The 23,599-nt window shown below is 56.0% G+C and overlaps 1 protein-coding gene across 3 annotated transcripts in view; it reads right to left on the reverse strand.

Moving 5' to 3' along the window:
* Window positions 1–23,599, reverse strand: part of URB1 (URB1 ribosome biogenesis 1 homolog (S. cerevisiae)) — a 66,000-nt gene that overhangs the window by 22,970 nt on the left and 19,431 nt on the right. For 2 of the 3 annotated variants that reach the window (XM_012732280.1, XM_012732270.1), the window contains exons 5-19: window positions 19,171–19,267; window positions 17,198–17,283; window positions 15,726–15,851; window positions 14,392–14,516; window positions 11,264–11,459; window positions 10,157–10,294; window positions 7,545–7,718; window positions 6,860–6,998; window positions 6,131–6,247; window positions 5,028–5,140; window positions 3,887–4,006; window positions 2,549–2,665; window positions 2,094–2,232; window positions 1,248–1,418; window positions 253–446 (exon numbers count right to left, since the gene is read on the reverse strand). In XM_012732280.1, the coding sequence (XP_012587734.1) occupies window positions 253–446; window positions 1,248–1,418; window positions 2,094–2,232; window positions 2,549–2,665; window positions 3,887–4,006; window positions 5,028–5,140; window positions 6,131–6,247; window positions 6,860–6,998; window positions 7,545–7,718; window positions 10,157–10,294; window positions 11,264–11,459; window positions 14,392–14,516; window positions 15,726–15,851; window positions 17,198–17,283; window positions 19,171–19,267 (2,052 nt within the window). The remainder of the gene's footprint in view (window positions 1–252; window positions 447–1,247; window positions 1,419–2,093; window positions 2,233–2,548; window positions 2,666–3,886; window positions 4,007–5,027; window positions 5,141–6,130; window positions 6,248–6,859; window positions 6,999–7,544; window positions 7,719–10,156; window positions 10,295–11,263; window positions 11,460–14,391; window positions 14,517–15,725; window positions 15,852–17,197; window positions 17,284–19,170; window positions 19,268–23,599) is intronic. The other variant, XM_012732276.1, reaches the window with a different exon arrangement.

Raw genomic sequence — 23,599 nt, forward strand, 5'->3', positions numbered from 1 at the left:
GGGGGGGTGGGGAGGGTGGGGGGGGGTGGGGCTGAGCTGCCTGGTTTCCAAGTGCAACCAAAACTGAACAAATACACAGAAACACACACTGAGTCCTTCATGTCCTTCCCGCCGGCTGAACTGGGGGGACCACTGAGCTTCCTCTCTCACAGGCCGGGGGGTCAGGGGACAGGAGAGAGTTAAAAACTGAGCCAACAGGGTGCTGCCCACAGCTGGCTCACCACCCAGGCTCCCGCCACGGAGGGTGCTCACCAAGGTCTCCCGGGCTGGCTCTGGGATCCAGAGGCGGTAGTAGCTGTTGAAGCGGGAGAGCTGATGGCAGCAAGCCGGGAGTGGGGGTTCCAGCTTATCATAAGCCTGAAGCAGAAGACACAGGGCCAGGGGGTCTCGCTGGCTATGGAGGAGGTCTGTCAGCACGGCAGTCAGATAGGCCACGACGCTTTTTCCTGCAAAGCAACCAGAGACCTCTGAGAGAGCTGCCTGGGTCTGGCTCCTGTGACCCCTCAGAGACACCAACTTCCACACACCTCCAGGACCCGGGGACAGTCATGCCAGCTCCCCCTGGGGACACCCACCCGCAGGGAGGCAGGCCGTGCCACGCTCCCTGATCGGTCAGACCTCAAGTGCTGAGACCCGGGAGTGGAGAGCTGGAACAAGGCACAAGCCGGCCAGGAGACGCCCTGCGTGGGGGTCACCCTTCCACTTCCACACAGCACCAGGCTCTAGCGGAGTCAGGCTTCGGTCCCTTCCAGGCCCCACATTCGCTACTCCAGTGACAAGATGGGGGCGACCCAGGATAGCCCCCGCACTGTACTGGATGATGCCACGGATAAGGGAGACCTTTACCCATGATGCCAGCAATGTGTGGGGGCTTGTCTGTTACTACGGCGAAGTCTGGGTGATCCTGACGTGTGGCACCGTGCGATCTGTGAGCGCTCCCTTGGGTCTAAGTTGCCAGCAAGTATGACGGGCTCACACCTGAGCACCAAGGCACCAGGAAACAGGCCCAGAGAAGCCGCGGGTGGCCCTGCAGCTGTCCGGGCAGCAGGCAGGCACATCGCGTCTGACCCTTCCTGCCGACGACCTGCCTCCCGGCAGCTCCTGCCCCTGCACGCTCAGCCCGGCCAGTCGCTGTCTCCACGGTGGGGCTGCGCCTTGCTGCCTCCACTTTTCAGAGCTCCTGGAACCCCACCTCCCACCCGGACCAGCTGGCCTGATGCCAGGACCTCCTGCCTTCACTCAGGTACCTGCTTCATTTTCTGTCCCAAGGAGCAGCTTATTCCTGGCTTCCAGGGCGGCAGGGACCACTGCACTGAACGGGAACGTGAGCAGGATCGTGTCTTCGTCCAGTGAGAATCCGACTTCCTCATCCAAGCCTTCGCTGCCCTCCACCAGGACATCCACCATATCGAGAACATCTGAGCCACAAAGAGAGGTCAGGCTAGCGCACAGGCCACAGAAGACCCCCTGCCGAGCACCCCACGGGAGGGGTCGGCAAGAGGATGTCGCAAGGAGAGAAATCAAAGTTCAACTTCTCTTGGAATAAAAAGCTCACACAAAGCTTCATTCTGAACAGATGGGGACACTGCTGTAAAACTTTCAGGTCCTCGCCAGGCAAAATGAACAATATCCAGCTCAGATGATAAAAAACAGGTAGACATTTCCTCAAGTAACACGGAGAAGGCCAGAAGCTTTAACCTGGGCATTCAGGTTAAACCTGGACATTCTGAGAAGCCGAAGAGTGTGAGGGTTACCGCACGACTGGAGGGTTCAAATGCAGACGCTGGGTCTGAGCTGTATGACCTGAGCAGTCACTGAACCTTTCTGTGCTTAACCACAGAAGAGATGCGGGTGGAAACACCCTCTCGGGGTTGTTTCTGAGGTTACGTGGGTTGAGATTTGTGAAGAACTTGGATCAGCACAGAGCACAAAGTAAACGGCACAAGTGAAACGGACCCAGCTTGCACCTACTTCCCATTGTACGAGCTGAAAAAAAGGCCCGCAGCTCTCGTGTCCCGAGCAGCCGTCTGACCAGGGAGACGTCCCCCACATGCGGGCCCCGCCACGTCCAGAGAGGCGGCAGCTGCACCTACCGTCAATGTGGGAAATGGGGATGCTGGCGTCATCGGCGTCCTGCTTCGTCGAGGTGGCCTGCAGCGTGCTGGCTTCCTGGACAAAGTCAGAGGCTTTGTCTGTGTACAAATAGGGATTCGCCACCAATGTCAGTAAAACCTGGGCAGGAAAGAGCCAGGTCACAAGTGAAGCAGAAAAACTGCCCCAGCCCCTGACAGCCTTCCGGTGAACGATCACTGCCAAGTTGGAACTTACTGTTGTGTAACTTTAAATTCTCTTTTCAGCATGCAACATTGTTTTTAATAAACCCCTACCCCTTTCACACACAAATTCCAGGAAAAAAAAAAAATCAAACAGCACACAGCCACGCGCTCCCACACTACAGGCCCTAATCGGCGGAGGCTAGGCACCTGTCATCAGGCCGCACCCTCGGGCTCGTCCCGCACCTGCGCCCCCGTGGCAGGTCCACACTTACGTGCTCCAGGAACTGGATGACGGCCTCCTGGGCCGCGCCCGCGGTGCTGTCCAGGTGCGCCAGCCAGAGCTCCAGCTCCTTCCAGGTGTGCTCAAACACCCCCGTGTCCCGCAGGACCTGCCAGACGCAGGCATGGAGGAGTCAGGACGGACCTGCTTTGGGGGACTGCGCTCCAGCGTGAGTGACCCCGGGGTGGAGAGGCGGTTCACGGTTCACCCCCAGGTCTACTCTAACAGCTCGTTTCCTAGGCTGCACCCCACCACTGAGGGCAGCGGCAGCGCTGCTCCAAGGCCAGGACAGCCTGCCTGACTGCCGCTCTGGCTCCTCACCCCCGACTCCCAGACCGTGGAGGGGACAGGTCAGCTGCTGCTCTGGAGCCCGATTTTCTGCAGGGGCTTTCACAGAGCTGCAGGAAAAGGTGCACAACTCTACCCCTGGCCGCTACCTGACCTCAGCCTGTATGGAACCGTCCAAGTCACTCATGTGTCACCATCTCAAACGGCCTTGGCAAGGCGCACTCGCCACTCCCGAGAGAGCAGAACTGCCATCAGGTGTGACCTGAGTGGTGGGCGATGAATGACACCCCACACCGGCCTGCTAGAAGACGAGGGTGCAGCAGCGCCACCACCCAAGTCCGGCCACAGAGGGCACCGGGGCAAACACGACGGCCTCCTACCGACCGCTGTCAGGGATCACGGCCTCAGGCTGGGGCCGGTTCAGCCTGCAGAACCCGGAGGAAATGGCAACCCGCCGAGGTCAAGACCTAGGTGTTCATGTCCTAGGTCAGGTAAGAAGGGGAGGCAGTGCGGTGACCGGCACCCTGTGATTCCTGCACCCCGCCCCACGTGTCTGCTGTACCGCATGCGAAGGACGAGACCTGCTGCCCCAGCAGGGCATGCTGCAGGCCCGGAAAGAGGAGCACTCAGTAAAAGACAGCAGAGGAGACGCGAGAGCTCGTGCCCTTCCCTGGACTCTGAGCGCTGGCAGCCAGACGCGCTGGGCATGGCTGCATGGCTCACCATGCCCCTCCTCCTCCAGCTGCATGACTCCCACTCCCCAAGGGGACAGGTGAAGAAGGCTGCCCAGGGACCCCCAAGGAAGGGGCAGAACCAGACACCGACCCCAGAAAGGACTTCAAAGCCCACCCCTTTCCCAGGTCACCACGCACCTGCTCGGGAATGCAGCCATGCTTAAAAACACAAGTCGTTTTAAGCTTTCAACAGTCCCGAGACAGCCCTGATCTGGTGAGAACCGAGTGAGCGCCCAGTCAGGGGGACGGGGGGTGGGGTGGGGGTGGGGTGGGGCGCTATGCAGAGGCTCTGGCGGACGGGCGCTCACCTTTGTGATCAGGAGTTTGGTTGATGACTTGAGTTGCAAGTGGCCACTGGTCACAAACATTTTCATCAGCAAATAAAACACAGATCGTTCTCCTCCAATAATCTCTGCATCTGGGCCTTCCTGGATTTTGAACCATATAATGTGATACACGTCAGGAGGCCGTGGCTTGTAGACAAAGGTGTAGCATGCTCCGGCCACTGCCAGGCCTGCCCCTCGCCCTGTCCTGACTACACATTGGCGAGACAGCTGAGCCCTCAAACACGAGGCACCTCAGGAGTTAGGCAATTCACCCCAAACCCCCAACGGCAGCTGGAGCAGTAACAGTGGGCAGAGGAACAGGGACGCGAGCACTGCGGCACCTGAGCTCCCCTCAGCTGCGAGGGAGGCTTACCTGACAGGGTTGGGGAGACAGAGGTCAGAGGGCGCAGGCCACTGCCAAGCCTGCCTTGCTGAAGCCGTGCACGCTCCCTGTGCTACTGGTGCTCCACAGCAGGGTAACTAAGACCCAAGGCTGTCAAGGTCACCTCGACAGCTAAAACCAGGGATGATGCCTAACTCTGCTCGGTCGTTTTTCCTCTTTGGATAGATGGGGTAATAGCACCCCATACTTAAACCAAACACATAGGTTGCACCTTGAGTCCCCTTTATGGCTCAATGTCATGCTATTCCGGAAGTCTTAAAAGACATCAAGACACAGAAATCTAGAAAACGACACCCACAGCCTCGCTGGTCTCTCCACCAGCCTCGAGCCCTGTCTGGCTTCTGTCTACTCCCACCTCTGTCCCAGGTTCTTCCAGGTGAGGACAAGAGAGAAGGAATGGCCACCCGCCAACCCCAAAAGGTCTGAAAATGACAAGGAAAACATAAAATGGCCAAGATTAAAAACACTTTACCCCACCGTGCTAAAACCCAGCAATGTATTTTCAGTCAAGGAGACATTAAGCACCTTAATTTGCCAAAGCAAAGCGATTCACAGATGGCCTGGCTGTGCCCTGAACAACTCTCTCTAAACAGAGAACTGCTGACATTCCCCTTCAGGCCCGGCCTCGCCAGGGTCCTGCTCCAGTCAGAAATCCCCAGGCCAGAGGGTCCACAAACCCAGCAGGTCAGCTAGAGACAGAAACCAGGAGCCTCCCCCTACCTGGGCCTTCAGCCACAGCAGCTTGCTGGCAGGCAGTTCCAGGGCCACCTGCAGAATGTGGTGCTGCAGGATGGGGGGCACCCCCTCTCGAAGGCCCTGCTCGGAGGCGATGCCTGCAGGCCGAGAGGGGGAGACAGATGAGAAGGGGCGAGGAGGTGGCTGCCCGCCAGCTGCTGCCCCGGTCGGTCGGAGGGAATAAAGGAAGGAAGCGAGCTCCACCCCCTGCTGTGTCCCCGAGGTGCCTCTGCCCGCTACCCACCACGCTCACCCGACACACCCCTGCTCCTGAACACTAGCCAAATCTTTCGATCAAAAGACCAGCATTAGCTGCCCAACAGCCTTCCTCTCTGCGCGTGGCTGGAGGCCCCCCTCAGCAGGCTGCTCTCCAGGTGCGGCCGCCAGTGTCACCCCGTCTGGGACGGCCTCGCTCGCAGACCCCAGCAGCCCCCGGGCGAACTGCGGCCTCCCTGGGCTGGGAACTGGTTCCTGTGCTCTGGCCTGGTTTCCAGGTCCTTTGCTTGGGAAGGACACGGCTACTAAATTCTAAGTGACTGCATTCCAGTAAGTTACATGTGCTCACGGCAAAGAGCTTTTCACCCTCAAACAATCAAAAAGCTAATCACAGCCTCTGGGTATATGACCACTTTGGTATCTCACAGAACGTGAAAGAGGGGCACTTCTGCAAGGCATTTTGGCAGGCCCAGTTGGAAAGTCAGTTTCCCTAGATAGGCTTTTCTGGCACGGCCTGTGCCTGCCTCTCTACAGCGGGCCTGAGCAGGAGGCAGCGCGAATCCAGGGGCTGTGCTCTCTTGCAGGCCCGCGCAGAGGCGTGAGGGTCGGCCTCACTCATCCCATCCACCAACCAGTCACTGAGGGCAGCTCAAATTCTTGCTTCTCCCTTGTTTCATTGCTAAGCAGTCATCTGACACTTCATTAGGAAAGACCGCCTATTAAATCTCAACAAATAAAACTAGCCAGGCTGGAGGGCCAGCACGCTGGCCAAGCTGCCCGCCAGCCCTGGTCCTCAGCCCTGCTCAGGCTCCCCGGCTCTTCCCTCGCCCCCGGCACACACGTGGGGCGTGCCTGCACCGGCTCAGACGCACCTTTCAGCAGCTTGCTGAAGTCGAAGTTGTACTGCGTGACCACGTGCGGCACCACCTTCTGGTAAAGGCATATGACCTGGAGCAGGGCCGCTTTCAGAAGAATGGTCTCTGCGTCGTCTGAACCAGTATGAGACAAGAGGAATTAGGGACGTCTGCAACAGTGGCAGGTGAGCCGCTTGGCAACTCGAGCCCGCAGCACATCAGCTGCACACGGGAGCCGCAGACAGGCCCGCAGGGAACCCGACGGAAGGAGCCACTATGGGTCAAAGCGCCAGGGTCTGCTCCACTGCAGCGGGCGCAGCAGGGTCAATGAAGCTGCGTTGCTGCTGTGTCCTCAGCTGGGCAATGGAGGCACAGCAGGGCCCGGCCTGGCGGACACAAAGCTCATCGCCTGGCCACCAACAAGGACTGAGTTAACACATCTTATTATGGGGGGACCTTGTACCCACTGTGACAAGCTGAGCGAGAGAGCACCCCCACCCGCCCTGGGAAGGCCAGAGACATGCAGCCACCATTCAAGTCCTTTGAGGAACAGTGGTGGCCTCAAGCACGGGCACGCCTCTAAACAGATGCTAAAATTCCACCTGTGACTCCATTCAAATTCTTGTCCCCAAGCAACAAGGCACACGGGCTTCACCCCCAGCCAGGGAGGCCTCCACAGGCCCCTCTGCCAGCAGCCATCCCTGTGGCCGGTTCCACCCCGCCCGCGGAGGCCACAGGAGCCCTCACCACCCTGGGAAGCCATGGTGGCAGGAGTGGCAGCAGGAGTCCGCTCGCCCTTCTTCTTCCCTTTCTTATCATCCGGCTTCGTGTCTTGCTTCACAAGTGACTGCCAGACCCACACGATGGTGTTGAGATCTGGCACAATCTACGAGACAAAATGCACAGAGCAGACGCCAGTCACGTTGAGCAATGGAGAGAACAAAGGAATGAGCAGGGAGAAGCACAAAGCAGCAGCGAGATGCAAGCCCGTGAGTGGACGTGACCGGGCGCATGTGAGTTATATAAACGTGAGTGTGAATGTGGGAGGAGAGGCAGGGTGGTGGGGTGAGAGCAGGCCTTTTGTAGGCTCTTGAAGATGCCTAGGGAGGTACTTGAGGACTGGGGCGTGCGCAAGAGCGGCTGGATCAAAGCTCTGGACTCATCTAGGCAAGCAATGATAAAGCCACATGTCACAACGGTGGCGGGGAACCTGCCAGGCAAGGGAGACCACCTCCGCATTCACCAGACTGGAGGAGAGGGGAGAGGGGCTCCCCAAGCCCACCCCAGTGAGGCGCCTGGACAGGAGCGGTGAGGCCTCCTCGCTGCCCTTCACGCCCACCCTGTGCCCCACAGGGTCCCCTGCCGCGTCTACTGTGACTCAAGTGAAGACAGCCTGGAAACCCCCCGGAGGGCGAGCAGCCCCTGTGCCTACCTTGCTCAGGGCCTCTCTGAAGAGACGCACGAACTCCTCCATCATGGCGGCCGTGTACACGCCCCAGCCTCGCCAGGCCTCTTCGCTCAGGCAGTAGTCAATGGTTTTTAAAGCTCTCTTCAAAACGCCGCAGAGAAGGGACAGAGCTGTTTGCTTCACGGATTTGCTGTCCAACTGGGAAGAAAGTCGCACACACAGGTGTCATCAGGCTGCACGGGGGAAACTTCCCGTGCCCTGGGCGGACAGCTCCTGCCCCTGCCCTGCCAGGCTGCCCCTGCCCAGGCCACTCAGAGAGCTCGCAGGAGCCGCCAGGCTCCTCACCTCCCCAGTATCCGACCCTGGCAACTGCCGGTGGGCACGCTGCTCGCCTGTCCCCGTGAGCTTCTCTGACAACTGCCCAGGCCAGACGTTTGTCTGGGTCGCCTGCCCCAACAGCAGCAAGATCTCAGCTGCACCCAGCCGCCCCAATGTGCGGTGTCGGTGACCCCACACTGGTAACGGAGCCATGGAGCCGACTGCCCAGTGCAGTGCTGCCCAGCGGGCACGATCCTGGCCTTTGTGCTGACAGAAGGATCGTACAGCATCAGCAGGGTAGGAGGGAAAGATGGGTGAAACCAATAAATGCGCTTATGCCATCGAGGGTTTCAGGGAAAAGCTCCTGATGTCGGGAGGCAGCTCATGGTGAGCTGCACGTGCAGCCGTCTCAGGCCGCCCCCCCCCGGCGCCCTACAAGGATTCAGAGTGACAGCAAGGCTCCGAGACCCCCTCTTGTCACAGGCACTGACAGCGCTCAGGAACCCATGCCCCTCCCAGCAGAGGGGCGCCCGCTCCCGCCAGTCCGTGCACTCCCGGGCGGGCAGCAGGGGGCGCCAGGCAGACGCACAGGACGGGCCCCAGCCCAGACCCCCACAACCAGCCTGTCAATCCAGGGAGTGCCAGACAGCCACACTGGCAGGGCTGTTGAGACTCAGCTAGAAACAAAAGGGTTTTCCAATGAATGGTTGGTGTGATAAGCACAAGAGCCCACGCACACACTCACATGGGGGTCGCTTCACCTGCGCCCTCTTCACTAAGTGCCCGACAGGAAATACCCTAAACGATGGCAACTCCCACCCAGGTCACTAGTCCCTAACTCGGGTTTGTCTACACGGGCACCCCACGGCTCAGAGCAAGCCCCAGCCAACAACCCAGACCCTGCCCCAAACACCCCATTTCCTACTTGGACAGTACATTCACTCTTCTTTGAGTCTAAAACACATGCAGTTAAAGGTTTTCAAATACTGCCAAAAAGGAAAGGCAAATGCGCCCCACGCACCACAGCCCCGCCTCCCGCGAGACCCAGGCGGCTCTGAGAGCCCGCCCACAGCAGACGGGCGGAGCCGCCTCGTGGCCCTGAGCTCCCGGGATGCAGCACTGCAGCCTCAGCAGAGGAGCCGCCAACCTCTTCTCCACCCAGGCGCAGACGCCCCAAGGGCACAGACATGTCTCCTGGAACAATATCCCTGGAGGGAGAGCTGGCGGTGTGCTGGAGGTGCTGGAGGTGCTGGAGGCGCGGTCCCGACCACCGGCTGGAGGCGCGCGTGTCCTGACCTCCAGCTGGAAGGACGCACAATGCAGCAGGCCAGGCAGCTCTCTCCTTGCCCCAGAGGAGCCGCAGCTGACACGCTCCTTTCAATTCTATTTTCTTGCGGCTCCTTAGGATAAAACATTTTGTGTCTCCCACCAAACAGATCGCAAGCTAGCTGGGCCCCGGTACCACTTACCATGACTCGGAAGCCAGGATGAAAGCCCTTCCTGCTAGCCCACACCGGCCTCCTTCTCTCTGCCCTGCACCCACCACCCACAGTACAAACCTCACTGCCCACTCAAAGAGCTCGAATCAAAAGGATGCTCAGTGCCAGGGCACAATCTGAGGAATCCTCACCATCTGACAGGAAGTGCTCACGACCGTGGAGCCAACTCAGGCCTGGACCACCCGCCGCCACACCCCTGGTCCTGCTGGTGCCCAAGTTGCCCAGCCCAAGTGGAAAGGTGCCCCCCCACCCCCGGAGACCCCGAGGCACTGCGTGCCCTCTGAGTACCCGGCCTCCCCTAGCAAGGTCTTGAGGCACCTGGGCTTAGGAGGCGCTGCCAGGACCCGGGCCCACAGCCGTAGAGCCGTCCACATAAAGCCAGGGTGCGGGGGCGAAAGACGCCGGGTTCCTCAGAGTCAGGCTATGCTAAACAATGAGTGAAATTTAAGATCTATGTTTCCCCGTGAACACGGCCTCCAAAAAATGCCTGAAAACAGCTGGTCCTCAAAGTAAATGCTCTCCCAAAAGTTACCACCACTTAACTTAAGCCACTAAAGGCTGTGCTACACCAGTTTTAGTCCCCCCAGACACCCCACACCAGTGAGACTGCGACGCGCATGGGCCGCACCACACTGTCCCCTTCCCGTGTTCGCCTTCTCCCGCAGAGGCGGCCTCCGCACCACCGGGTGGGGCTGTGGCAGGTGGGACTGTGTGAGTCACTGACTCACAGCACCCCACCCTCCAGGGCAGCGCCACAGGAACAATCCCGAACATGGTCGGCAGCTTGAGAGAGAGTCCTAGAAGCAGGGGAACTCTTACATTTAGTGCCTGGGTGAACATCATCTTGTTGCACACCAGGGGCACAGTGGTCACCATCACCATCGCCAGGAGCCGCGGCAGAGGGATGAACTCTCTGGTCTGAAATGCCCGGGAGATGTCTGGCTGGGCTTCATAGATCTACAGAGAGCGGAAGAGAGAAGCATGAGCTGGTGCTGGGGGTGACGTTTCGAAGGCTAACAGCAGGCACGCTGTGAAGCCACTCCAATGTAAGCATTATGGTGACAAAGGTCCAGAAGACTAATCCCAAGACCCATGTGTAAAAGACAAGTTAGGTCACGAGATTGGCTGGTCACCAGGACAGCGACCTTTTAATCAGAACTCAGCCTGCGGCCTGGCAGCCTCTGAAAACTGAAGGCAAGTCAGGCTCCGCTAGAAACAACATACAACCCACCAGGGACCACCTTGACAGCACCGCCCGAGGCCATCTCATTCACCCTTCAGGACAGCCCTTGGGGTGGCGTGATCTGCGTCAAAATAAGTGCTATGGATGACAAAACGGAACCTCAATGACGTCAGCGATCTCCCCAGGAATGTGCAGCTAGCAATCAAGGTGGGGACCTGCACCGGGCCTGTGCCCCAACCCCACCCCCTGGGGAGAGCAGCCCAGAGCCCCTCCCACCACGGCTGCAGGCCAGAGGCTGCCTCCCCCAGAAGGAGGAGCCAAGTGCACCCTTTGGGCCCCAAGAGCCAAGCAGCGCAGGGGCTGCACACAGGTGCGCCAGGGAGACGTAGAGACCACGCAGGCAGTCTGCTTTACAGACAGGCTGAGCCCAGGCTGAGGCAGAAGACAACACTCCCGGGTGTTTCAGCACCAGCAGGGGCGAGGGAAGACACACAGCAGCAGGCAGCACTGCCCGCCGGCTGCCGAAGCTACTCCACTGGCGCGCAGGGCTGCTGGCGGCATCGATGGTTTAGGCGCGAAAAGCAGTCTCCAGAGGCGGAGGACACGTGTACGCCATCTGCAGCTCACAGTCGGGCATCCGAGAAGGCTGCAGGCTGCGTGGCTGGTGCAGCGGTCAGTCCGCCACCTGCCGCTGCCCTGCAGCTCACGCCTCCCGCCCCCACCCACCCAACACCGGTGTTCACCTTGTTTAACAGTTTGACATTATTTGTCCAGGTGGACTTCACCCTCGGGAGAAAGGAAAACGTGACCTCCTTGAAGTACTTGTGGAGGAGGTCGGGGCACACTTTCAGGATGTTCACCACGAGTTCGGCTACCAGCTCATCGTCTGCTGCCGTTTTCAAACCCAACAGGAAGTGCAGGAGCGTCAGATTTCCCCCTCTGTCGGAGAGGAGAGAGGACAGGAGTCAGCAGGGCGCTTCACCACCGGCCCAGAGCTCAGGAGCGCAAACAAGCTGCGGAAAGAGCTGCGACAGCCCACGTTCCGCGGATGGCCTAGTGCCCCGGGGAAGGCGGGAAGGCGGAAGGCGGGAAGGCGGGATACTTTCATGACCATGGCTCCAGGTCCCCACTGGCAGGGAAGTCCCTGTGTGGCAGGGAAGACTCTGTGCGGCTCCCCATCCCTTGTGCCCCTCACTCACACTCATGTGTGCAAAGAAGAAAATATTCTATTATCCAGCCCGGCCACCCACTAGCCAGTGGGGAAGGTCACGCTCGTGTAAAGAAAAGGCAAAGTCACAAAAAATCCACTCAAAATTTCACTGAGATGTTAGTGATCTCTTTCCTCCCACCACACATGTAAAAGCAAGTTCACAAGTATGTGTGTGTGTATGCCCTAGAATCACAGAGAACACATTTTCCCCCGACAAGACGAAGGCGTTTCTTCGCCAGAGAGCACAGCCTGCACACGGCCAGCGCCGTGCCATGACCTCACTCCCCACAGGCGGCCCAGCGCCAGGACTCCGCACAGGTCTCCCGCCGCCTCCACTTCCGGCTTACCTCAAAGTCCTAGCCTTCACCCAGCAGCTGACAGGAGCTAATAAAGCCGAAAAACACAAACAAGCTAGCGTGATAATATTCTGAACCTGTCCCAGTGTGGGCCATTCTCAAGACGACCGTGAAATAAGCAGGGAAACCTGAAAAGGGAGGCAAGCAGCCCCGGGCCTAGGGCCCCCTCACCTGCCCCCTCCCCAGAGGCCGGAAGCACCAAGTCCAGAAAAATGGCTTTTCGAATGCCATGGCCATGGCCTCGAGGACCCTTACAGCTTTCCATGGCCTACACATGGACTAGAGCAGAAAGGCTCCTACACGAACCGGTTTCAAGAAGTGAGTGAAGAAGAGCAGTCTCAATGTGGACACTTCATGAGCAAAACGAGTACAGCCGGTGGTGTCAACAAGGCAAACCCAAAAGGAATGCAAAATATGCCGCACATGCACACGTGCACACAGAGGTACTAGCTCAACCAACAGCAAATAATAAACTGACCATCACTGCCATTGACAGTGTCGCTACTTGGCACCCACAGCTGTGGCACTTTCCAAGTCAGTCTCCCCGAGGCCGGCACTAATGCCATCTCCGTGGTTTGCATGCGGCAGCAGGGGACAGAGCAATCTGCTTGAGCTGTCAGAGCTGTCTGAGTCCAGACTCTTTCTCTTACCTTTCGCCCCAGGAGCTGGCAGCCACTCCCACCACGCTGCCTCAGGTAACGGAGTTTTACTGGACCAGGGTGACGGCCACTGCTCATGTCACGGCTGCACTGCTGCCTGGCTCACACAGACAGCGTGCCCCACCACGCCTCAGCATTCACTGTCCGGCCCTCAGGAAAGCTTGCCTGCCCTTCCCAGCACCCGCTATGTGCCAGGCGCAGCCACAGGCACTGAAAATCCTATGCAGCTCAGGCTTTGCTTTCACGGTTTTGAGACAGCCAGGTAATGAACAAACAAACGTGCATAGTGTTAACTCACCATGGAAAGCAAAAGCCAGGTACAGGATGTGACAGTAGAGGGACTTACAGAACAGGGCCACAGGGAGCCTCCCCGAGGCAGTAACATCACAGGGGCTGCCTGCACAGAGGGCGAGGCCAGGAGCTGTATAACTAGCAGCGGCTACAGCTGTTTCTCAAAGCTTCCCAGCAACTCCCTCACAAACAAAATCCCTTTCTCTACCCTAAGTACAAACATTTGTCTTTTTACGTAAATGGCTTCAAAAATTTACATAAGCCACAGCTTATTTAAACAGACCCACACCCACGAGCTGATTCAATATGTTCATTAAGCGATCATCTATTTTATGGCTCTACTTTGGGGGGAAGATGTGCCTTTTAAGCATGGAGTTACATCAAAGCCTGCTGTGACATTTTAGCAGAAAGTTAGCTTATTCCTATTACTGATGAGGAAAGCGACCTTGTGACCAAAACAATGTTAAAGGGAAAAGGAATGTTATGGTAAGTCATAATCACCTCAGAATCAAAAAAATCCAAAGTCACATGCAGACAGAAAAATTCCCACAGCGCTATCCCATTCTGAAAGATTCAGCCATGTCTTTTAGCTGGTTCAAACTAAATCGAACCAACTACTCTATCCCTATAATAAAATGCCCAAAGGGCAAAAAACACCAAGGTCTCTTACAATGACCAGAGAAGACACCCACTGTTTTTACTGTCAAGGGAGGGTAGCAATGGGATGACAAACATCTAAAGAGGCCATTTTCTCCTTAAACAATGGAAACACTGGTATGAGGTAGAGCTATACAACCGCAAAGCAAAGAGCCTGCAAGAGTATGACCGAAACTGTTAGCGGCCGTGAAAGAGAACTGTGAACTCCTAGCTTGTCAGCAGCCCACCTCTAAGCAATGAAAGGGTGGCTCCACTGTTAAGAACAAGGGCTTGGAACCAGAGTTCTTGGGTTCAGATCCGCTCTGCTCCTCACCACTGAAGACCTGACCTTTCTGTGCCCACTTCCCTTGTGTGGAAAGCTCAAGTAACAATGGTGCCCACCCAGAGCTGTGGCAGGCCCACGTTGGACCCTCTCTCCAGGAGGGGCAGAGGCCTGCTCTCAGGCACAGCAGAAGCTCCCTGGGTGGACACTGGCTCCGCGCCCCAGTGAGGAGTCTCTTCCTTCCCGGGGTTTAAGCCCAGTGCTCTGAGGGTTAAAGCCCTGCCCTGAGGGCAGAGGAGGAGGGATGCTCTCTGGCCCTAACTGCTCACCCCAAGGGGTCAGACAGTGTCTAAAATTTAAGTTGTAGCCCACCACAACCCCAAACCCCACAGGAGCCTCTGGCCATCACAGGCGCTGGGATCTGCTGACACTTTACCTGCCGAAGGTGCCCAAAGACGCGTCATAAAAATTAATCCCATGCTTGAGCGAACAGCACAAGTCCGTTAGGAAAGTGTGGACAAGCTCCCTCACCATGGTCTTGCCGGCATCTTCAGCAGAAGCCTAGGAAGGTTTTAAACAATTCGATCAGCATTCTAAGTTCTTGTATAAAACTTAGGAACAGCTATGGAGTAAAATTGGACATCAAGGGCCGAATGAAAACTTAGAAACCATTAAACACTTGGCATCATTTGAGAAAAAAATACAGAAAACACCAAGCAAGATTAAAAGTAAAATACGTTTAAGATGGGCAAGTTTAAACCTATATTTTTAAACAAGCTTAAGAATGACTTAATTTCTCTTGCTCTTCTGAATAAAATTCCATGTTTGGGAGTGTTTTTATTAAGCCCCCGAGGCTTCCAGGTAATAGAGCAGAGAGGACATGTTCAAAACAGGCAAGTCTCGAAGATAAAAGGCAGCCACACAGCAGGTTCTGGAGGTGAGTCAGGAGTTCACAGGAAGTCCGAGCCCCACGGCTCCAGCCATGTGCATGTTCGGAAAGTGAAATGCGGAGGAGCGGGGTGGCCGGTTCCTGAGGGCCGCAGCTCAGGCAGCCGTGACCAGGATGCACATTGGAGGGGAGGGACTTGTGAGCCCCACGCTCAAGGTGCTGAAGCAAAACAAGCAGCCTCGGAATGCTAAAGGCTGGATACCAGAAGGTGCATGGAAGGCGAAAGGCAAGTGAGAGGAGAGGAGGGGCAGGGCCTGGTAACCTGCAAGGCGAGCGCCAGAGGGAGCGAAGCTCTCCCCAGCTTCAGGGAGAGTAGTTTTCACATTAGAAAAAAAAAAGGTTAAGGTCATGATACCTCAGTGATTAGGGGGAAAAAATCTTATCTTAAAAAAAACTATACAGGCCCCTCCCTGGTGGCGCAGCGGGTTGAAGCACTGCACTGAGAAGCTAAAGCCACTTCCGCATGAGTTCGATCCCCGCCTGCCCCGGAGGAGATCCACATGGCAAGGCAGACCTCTCCTGACCGGCCCACTGCTCCCCTCAGCAGTGTACTTCGTCGATCTGCCTGTACTGCTACCCACTCTGTCTCTGGTGAACTCTCTCACCCTCCACATCTCTGGCCTGTACCCCAGTTCTGTATGAATAAATAAATCTTTAAAAAAAAAAAAGACTATACGGTATTAAGTGTAGAATTACTATAACCACAAGCCAAAGAAGCAGATCAGACAGAGGCGGTTTCTGAGCCGTCTCTGCTCAGACTCCTTGGCTCCCACCCCAAGGCTCCCGCCCCAGAGGGGCACCTGAAGCCAGATGTGGCCTACCTTGACCTCGTCCAGGCTCACGTCGACGATCCCATTCCACCTGTACAGGGAGGCTATGTGGTTCAGCAGCTGCCCGGTAAAGAATCGCACTTTCTGGGTTTTCGTGATGTGTTTATTGTGAACTACCTGAAAACAGGAAGACAAATGAAATCAATTCTTATTTTCAGTATAACGGTTTCCTTATTTTGTTATGATAAAAAGAACGCAGGCTCATGGCAGCAATGTTGGCAAAACAGAGGAGAATGAAATTCACCCACATCCCCGCCAGCACGGGTGACCCAGTTAACATTTCGGCATGATCTTTCAGTCCTCCCGCCCCCAGGTACACCGGCAATCGGGCATCTGTACGAGTGTCTCTGAGGTTATATCCGTGGACTAAGCCGTTTTAACCCTGCTTCTGTCTATGCAGCACGCACCTTCCCTCACGGACTCATGAGCGTCCCTGTACGAGGCCTTCACTGTGTCTCTGACTGGGGACTTGGGGAGAGTTCTCGGCTCCCCCCAGAATCCCTGGGGAGGCAGTCTGGGTATCTGTACCTCAAGTCTCTTCTGAAGCAACCCGCCCCCACTCCTAGGTCAAACAACGTGGTGAAGACCTTGGAGGCACCCCGCCAGCCCTGCCTCTTCCAGAGCAGCCGACAAGCCCAGGAACAGCCGATCCTAGAGTGTGGAAATCACTGTTTTAAACAGTCAGTTCTCACTCGGTAGGTGACAAAACCCTGTACCTCGTTATCTGAGTTGCTTTAGGTGAGGATTTCTCAAGCTCAGCGCTACTGACAGCTGCAGCAGACAGCCGCCCATGCCCTGCCCACAGGGTCCCTGCGCCTCCTGGCCTGACGACCGAGCACATCTGCAGCCTCCGGCCAGTGACCCACGCTGAGCCTGTCGCCCCGGCTGAACACACTGCTGAAAGTGAGAAGCTGCCCACAGGACATGCACGTGCGGCTACTCGGCACTGCCCACAGCACGTAGTTGTGACCCAGGAAGCCTGTACAGGGGCGCTGGTCGCCAGCCTTGTGCGGCACCAGTTCATGTCCTTTTGACAACTTCCATGCTCGGAAGATCACAGAGTTTTTCTAATTGTTCACGGAAGTGCTTCTGTATTAAAGACAGTGGTCCTATCGGCAAGTTTTAAGCTTCTATCGGCAAGTTTTAAGCTGCTTTAAGAGGCTTCCCGAAGGCAAAATATGCAACATCACACAACAGTTGCTGGGTATGTGAGTGCACTGTCCGGTGAGTCCCGTGCGATGGACCGACAGCTCTTCCCTGTTGTGGGTAAACGTCTGAGTGGAACAGTGGCCCGCTGGTCTCTGCACCTCCCAGGCCAGCAGCTCACCGGCCCCGCCACCTTTTTGCTCGGGAAACGGTTGCCGTTCCACCCTCAGAAGCACCACACTGCTGACCCTCACAGCTCCAGGTCCTGCAGAGAACTAGAGTGACCACGCCAGAGACACTGATCACCCGACACGCACCTTGGCTTTCAGGGTGGACAGCAGCATGTTGACAGTGGAGATCCTATCTTCTTTCACGCCTGAGCTGAAGATGCAAGGGATAAATTCTGGAAATCAAAGGTTCAAAACATGAGACTCAAAAGCACCTTGAATCAGAAAACAGACGGAGACCACCACTCCTTAAATGGTACCGCGAGCAATGCCATGTACTCTCTTCAGTGTTTAAAGCCTGACGTGATTTACTTATGTAAGCTCACAACGGGCATGGCCACTGCCCCGACGTGGACGTTGACCACCTGAGAGCAGACCGAGCAGCTCTTCAGGGGGTTTATGAGTTTCTTCGTTGTCTTTCCCTCTCACGCACTAAGTGTAGTCAGCTTAGTGCTGACGTCGAGGGAGGTGTGGTAGGGTGGGCTTGCTCTTCTCTCAGCCCTGCCAGAGGACATCTGAGGTGATGGTCCTCGTTTTACGGCTGGGGTGGGCGTGGGGGGATCTGTGAGTTTGCATTTTCTTTCTCTGCCTACGCTGGGCTCCGGGGAGCGACCACCACAGCTGGAGGCCACGTTGGCCCCAGCACCGAGCACTGAGAAAGTCGCCCGCTCTCCACAGAGTTAATGGCACGTGGAATTTCTACAAAAGCAAATTCAGTATTCTTAAAGCAAACCAAAAAACAACAGACCAGCCTGGAGAATAAAATTTAAGACTCACAGCTCACCCCTGGCTCACCGCGTCACTACCAGCCTTCTGATGGGTCCTCGCTGTCGCATTTAATTTGGGGGGAAAGTGGGACCACACTTTAGTCTGATAACTAAACTTACACCCACTCACACACCACTGAAAGCTTTATGCCGTGCTTCCACGTCACTTTTGGCCAATTCCACCCTGTGACTTTTTCTCAATTTGCTCACCAATTCCCTGCTGGTGGGTACTTAGGAAGAGTCTCGTTTTCAGCTTCTCTGACTAACAAAACCTTTCCTCACACCCTTAATAATTTCTTTCAAATAAAAGACCAGCCAAAGAATGGCTGGACCAAGCACTCTGTCTGCATCGGGCCAGACTGCCTCCCAGCCTTCTGAAGCCGCAGGCGGGTGTGAAGAGCCCCCAGTCACTGTCCTGGAATTCGGGCCCAGGCTCCTGAGGCGGCCCGGGGACTGCTGAAGAAACTGGCAGTGCAGGACACCTACACAGGACTTGGCAACAAGCAGGAGAGCCCACCTGCCGCCCACACGAGGCAAGCACCCCCTTCACAGTGCTGGGGCACACCCACCGCCCTCGCACAGACCAGGCCTCCCCCGCCCCGGCCCATCCTCTGCACCCAGCAGGCACATCCTGGGTGGAGAGAGCTCGGGCCCCTGCCCGAGCACAGCACAAGTTTCCCCTCTGTCCAGCAGCTGCGGGGCATGGCCAGCTCCGAGCACAGCATGATGGGGGCGGGGAGGAGGGGTCGTAGGAAGCTGCCGGGCCCTGTGCGGGTGGAGGCCCTGCCAGTTAGCCTCTTGGTGAACCTCTGGATAAAACACAAGTGATCCTACTAGATCAAACAAGGGCCCGGCGTTGCTCTAGGGGGACAGTCCCAGAAGGGGGTCAAGCCGGATTCTTCAAAGCTCTCCTCCTGCTGTTCTGGAAACAGCCGGCAGGTCATAGAACACATAGTTTATTTTCCAATACAGTTACTAAGGAAGGCCAGGTGGCCAAGGCTACAAATCTAGTACGTCCCAGAGTCACAAGGCCTCCTTTGTCTGCGAGACCCTGGGGTGGGTCCTGTGTCTTTGTCAGGACGAGCCTCAGCATTCCAGAGCCTGAGCAGGGACCCCATTGTTCCAGGTACCAGTGACACAAAACCACTCTGGCCGCCCATCACCACTGTTCAGCCTTCACTCAGCACCCACGGCCACTGCAAAGGCTACAGGCTACTGAGCTGGACAAGGGGAGCTGCAGAATCTGCAGAAACAATGACAGCCAGGCCTCCAGTGCAGCGGGGCACACCTACCTACCTTTCAACTCCAGCACTTGCACGATGGTGCTGTCGTCACCAGCAACCAAAAAGGAAAGGGCAAACTGAATGTAGGCCAGGCGGACGTCCTGTACGCCCTGGGGGGAAAGGAGACACATGTCACGTGTGGACACTACATGAGACACCCACAGCGCCCCAGGAAGCAAGAGGCGGCAGCCTGCCCCTTCTGTCTGTCCAATGGTGGTCAGAGCGCTCAGGCCCATCACACGGGCACCCGCCCACAGAGAGCAAGGGCTTTTCCTTCATGCTCCCCCTCGATCGTCCATCCTATTTTTTCCTCTTTTCAAGCTCTACACTAAACACAAAAGTAAAGGTGGAGCTTGGCTGTGTCCCTCCCCACAGGTAGACAGTCTAAGTTTACAGGCCACTCTGTACAGAGAAGAGCCTCGCTGGTCTCGAGACCACCTGCTCTCGCTTGCAAATGAGATGACACAGCAGCAGAACGGAGACGGCTGCTGCCCTAGAAGAGACACCAGATGAAGTGACGTCTGGCCTTCATTGGAGGTTACAAGGAAATCATTAAGTCGTCCCCGACACCAAAGCACAGTGCTGTCACATGGCAGACTCAGGGTGGCCTTCCCGGCACTGCAAGCTACCGGTGTCGACTGGGACCCAGGGCAGCAGGCACCCTCCGAGGGGGTCCACGCTATGACCAGCAGCCAGCACGCTGGGGAATTCGCCAGGGCCACCCGGTCAGCTCTCTGTCCCTGCAGCAGTGAGACCCCCACATCACATCACCCCGTTGTATGTGGTTGTGTCAGTCTCTCAGCTGGACCAGAGCCAGCACGCGCATGTGGTCCTTCACGACTGGCAATCTTTTCCCCAATTCCGTTATGCCAAAGGTCTTCTCCGTTGGTGCCAATAAAGTTTGTATATGGAGAACTACTGCCCCGAGGCCTGAAAAGATTAAGGAGGCTCCACCCACCAGAGTTCCATTCCACTCGTAGCCCTGGAGGTGGTGGTGACCCTGGTGATGTCGCCACTATTAAAAACGCTGCCTGACAGCTGCAGCCTCACGCTGCACAGCTCTGCCCTCCCACCCTTCCTAACAAGCAAGGCAGGGGGCGCCCGCCCCCATGCTGTAGATGAGGACACCAGGGCCCTAACAAACCTGTTCAAGGCGGGTTGCTCGAGTGCCAGAGCCGGGCTGGTAAGAAGCCACTGCACCCACACAGCTCTGTGCTCGAAAGCACCAAGACGACGGAGCTTTCTCTCGGGGCAAGCACTCGCCCAGCACCCTTAGGCCTCCAGGTTAAGTATTGAATTAGATCTGCCTCTGGGTACAGCTGGGTACAAACGTCTCCCCGAGAAAAAGGGAAACCCCACCTAGGCTCATGACAGCTGGATGGGGCCTCCCACAGCCTTTGCATCCACGTATTCAGCTCACAGCTCATTATTTCCGGTCAGCAAGTCCTCATTAGACCAGTGCTGGTTTAGCCTAACACACTGAAGTTGAGCTGAGAGCCCCAGAACTCCTTCTCCTTTCCGAGGACTAACCTGTCCTCATGTATCCTCAAAACATGGATACATGTTTGGATTCAGTGGTCACTAAAGTCTCGAAAATGAGCCATATTTCCTTAGAATCACCACTGCCTCGTCCCCCAAGTCAGTGTTGGGCACATATCAATTACATTCTAGGCTCAACAGGGCACAAAATGACTAAGAGACTGTCCCTCTCCTCAGAAGCTTCGAGTAGCTGCTGCTCCCAGGCTACTTGATGCCTCAAGCACAGAAGATTTATAATCCTGGCTTACACAGGCCTGTGTGTCCAAAGAATGCCAGAAAATGCTAAAGCTCATCTGGTAAGTTAAAGTAGGCTTTACCCTTTCCCAGTTAACTGGAAAGGTTCCACAAGATGGGGATGGGGAAGGGGGGGGCACACACTGACTAAGTAGTATTGGAAATCAGGGCCCTGGAACGCTGGTCCCATTTATCTGCTAATCTAGATCTTTTTGTCCTGCTTATACACAGCAGAGCTGGTATTAGAACCGTTCCAGGGTTACGTCAACAACGAATTCTGAACTAAAACAAAACTTAGCTCTCACCTTCTGACACCCACCCTGTATGTTCCAGATTCCTGACACTGGGAAAGAATGAGATCCCCGAGATCTCATTCTCGCCTCCCGCCTACCCACCTGCCCACAGAGAGCCCTGCGCTGGCCCCTGGACTTCTGCCCTGCAACACCAGGACACGCCTACTCTTCATTCCTATCCTGTGACTTCCCAGGGCTATTATTCCAGAAGGAAATGTCCCAGACTCTCTATGCCTTGTTCTGCAAAACATGGCCTAAAATAGACCAAAACATATTTGGTAAGACTGCTATTTGCGCAGGTTTTTAACGGTGCTTCCTTTGGTAGGCTGAACATACCCATAATCCTCTCTTCATGCTAATAGTGCCTTTCATGTATTAAACAAACTAACTGGAGGGCCTCCCTGGTGGCACAAGGGGTTAAGGCACAGCACTGTGAAGCTCTCTGCAGCTACTGCAGCATGAGTTCGATCCCCAGCCAGGAAGTGACCCACAGGGTGCAGCAGACCTGTCTCCCCACTGCTCCCCTCAGCAGTGTATTTCAGCCTATCTACCTGTTCTGCTCCCCACTCTTTTTCTGGTAAATCCTCTCACCCTGCACCTCTGGCCTGTACCCCAGTTCTGGTATGTATAAATAAATAAATCTTAAAACACACACGCACACACACACTAACTGAACAAAATACCTACTAGCCTTTTCAAGTATTGGCAAGAGAAAAAGGGTTCAGGGAGGGGAGGAGCACAGACAACTCAGAGATGAGAAGAGATGTTTAAGAAACCTATCACCCAAACAAACTGTGGTCCTTTTGGATCCTGATTTGGGCCGCAAATGCAGATGCTTTTGAGACATCCCGGAAACCGGGGCCAGCTGGGTGTCAGGTGGCAGCGAGATGATCAGCGGTGCGGTGGCCGCGCCGGTGCCACCCTTAGGCCACTCCCATCAGGTGCATGCAGTGCGCAGGCCCACCCCAGCCTACACGCCGACCAGACTGAACCGGCAGGAGGTGGCAGAGGCGCAAGTGGGTGACAGGACTTGGCGGGCGTAGTGCTATTCCCAACTTTTCCTACATTTAAAAACCTGTTCCTAATGTCTAGAAACCATTTTGTACAACATTCAAAGCACGAGAGATACCAGATGTGAAAGATTTACACAAGAGAAAGGAAAGTCACCCTGACGACAGCCTGGTCCAGAGCCAGGTGAGTGACGCAGATGATCCCCCAGCCCGGGGAAGCCGGGGCCCTGGAGGGAAGCCCCACCCCCAGCGGGCTCCCCTGTTGTGTGCTTGCTGGGGGTCTGCTTACTACCTGTTTTCTCAACAGCCAGTCTGAGGTCCAGGTGGGAAGGGAAGGGAAGCTGATCAGTACCCAGAGGCTGATGCCGGGACATCTGCACCAGTGTGCAAACAGCACATGCATTTTAGCATTTTAGAACTCCCACTTCTCCGGGGCGCACCAGCGCCCCCTGCAGGCTTGTCCGAGCAGACTGCCAGGCCACAGTCCAGGGTCTCAGGAGTCAGGACTCACCTGCAGAAGCTGTGATACTTAAGTAAAGCATGGCACCTATGAGACACTAAGGCCTGGATTTTTTTCCTCAGAGAACTTTATTTGTAAGTCAAGGAAAACCCTCAACACTGGGCTAGCCTCACTGTGCTATGAAGCTGAGGCTACCGTGACTGAAACGTCACTCTACTACCTGACAATGTAGACACTCTTCCTCCCCAGGGGAGCCTGAGAAATGTGGCCACACATGAGGCCAGAAGTCAATTATTCTAGGCGCTATTCTCTAGGCTCAGGAAGGGGCTGGGAACAACTGGGCCAAGGCTGTTCACAATACCGGGACGCCATCAGGAGATGGTGAAGAGAGGAAAAAGGAGGGGCTTTAACCACCTGTAGCTGGCACGTGCCTTGGGGTGCCCTCGCTGCTGTGTATGAGTCCTCAAGCTGTGCTTTCTCTTCAAGAACCTTCTAAATCCAAGTGCAACTCCTACAGGATTTTATTTTTTACCAACCAACCATTCAGACGCCCATTCTCTTTGGCACATTCCAGCCCTTACTCAGAGGTTATAACTGGGAGGCACAATCCCATGTTCAAAAGCCACAGAAGCCTTTTTGGTAATATCACTGGCTTAGACTCACCAGGGTTTTCCCCAAAGTGGACACTGTGAACCTGAGGGCCAAAACTCTCCGAGAGGTACATGAAGACTAAGTCTCCTCACAGGAAAGCCCGTTAGGCTGAGACCCAACAGCATTCTCCTCAAGTGTTGGGGTTATTAGGTCAGCCAGGCAATGCGGCCCCATCATCTGTCAGGTGACAGGCCTTCCTCGCGGGCACCAGTGGCTGCCAAGACACATTTCTCCACATCAAGGCTTTCTACTCCA

Source organism: Condylura cristata, unplaced genomic scaffold (assembly GCF_000260355.1).
Source record: "Condylura cristata isolate star-nosed mole 26May11 unplaced genomic scaffold, ConCri1.0 scaffold00003, whole genome shotgun sequence".
Taxonomy (NCBI): domain Eukaryota; kingdom Metazoa; phylum Chordata; class Mammalia; order Eulipotyphla; family Talpidae; genus Condylura; species Condylura cristata.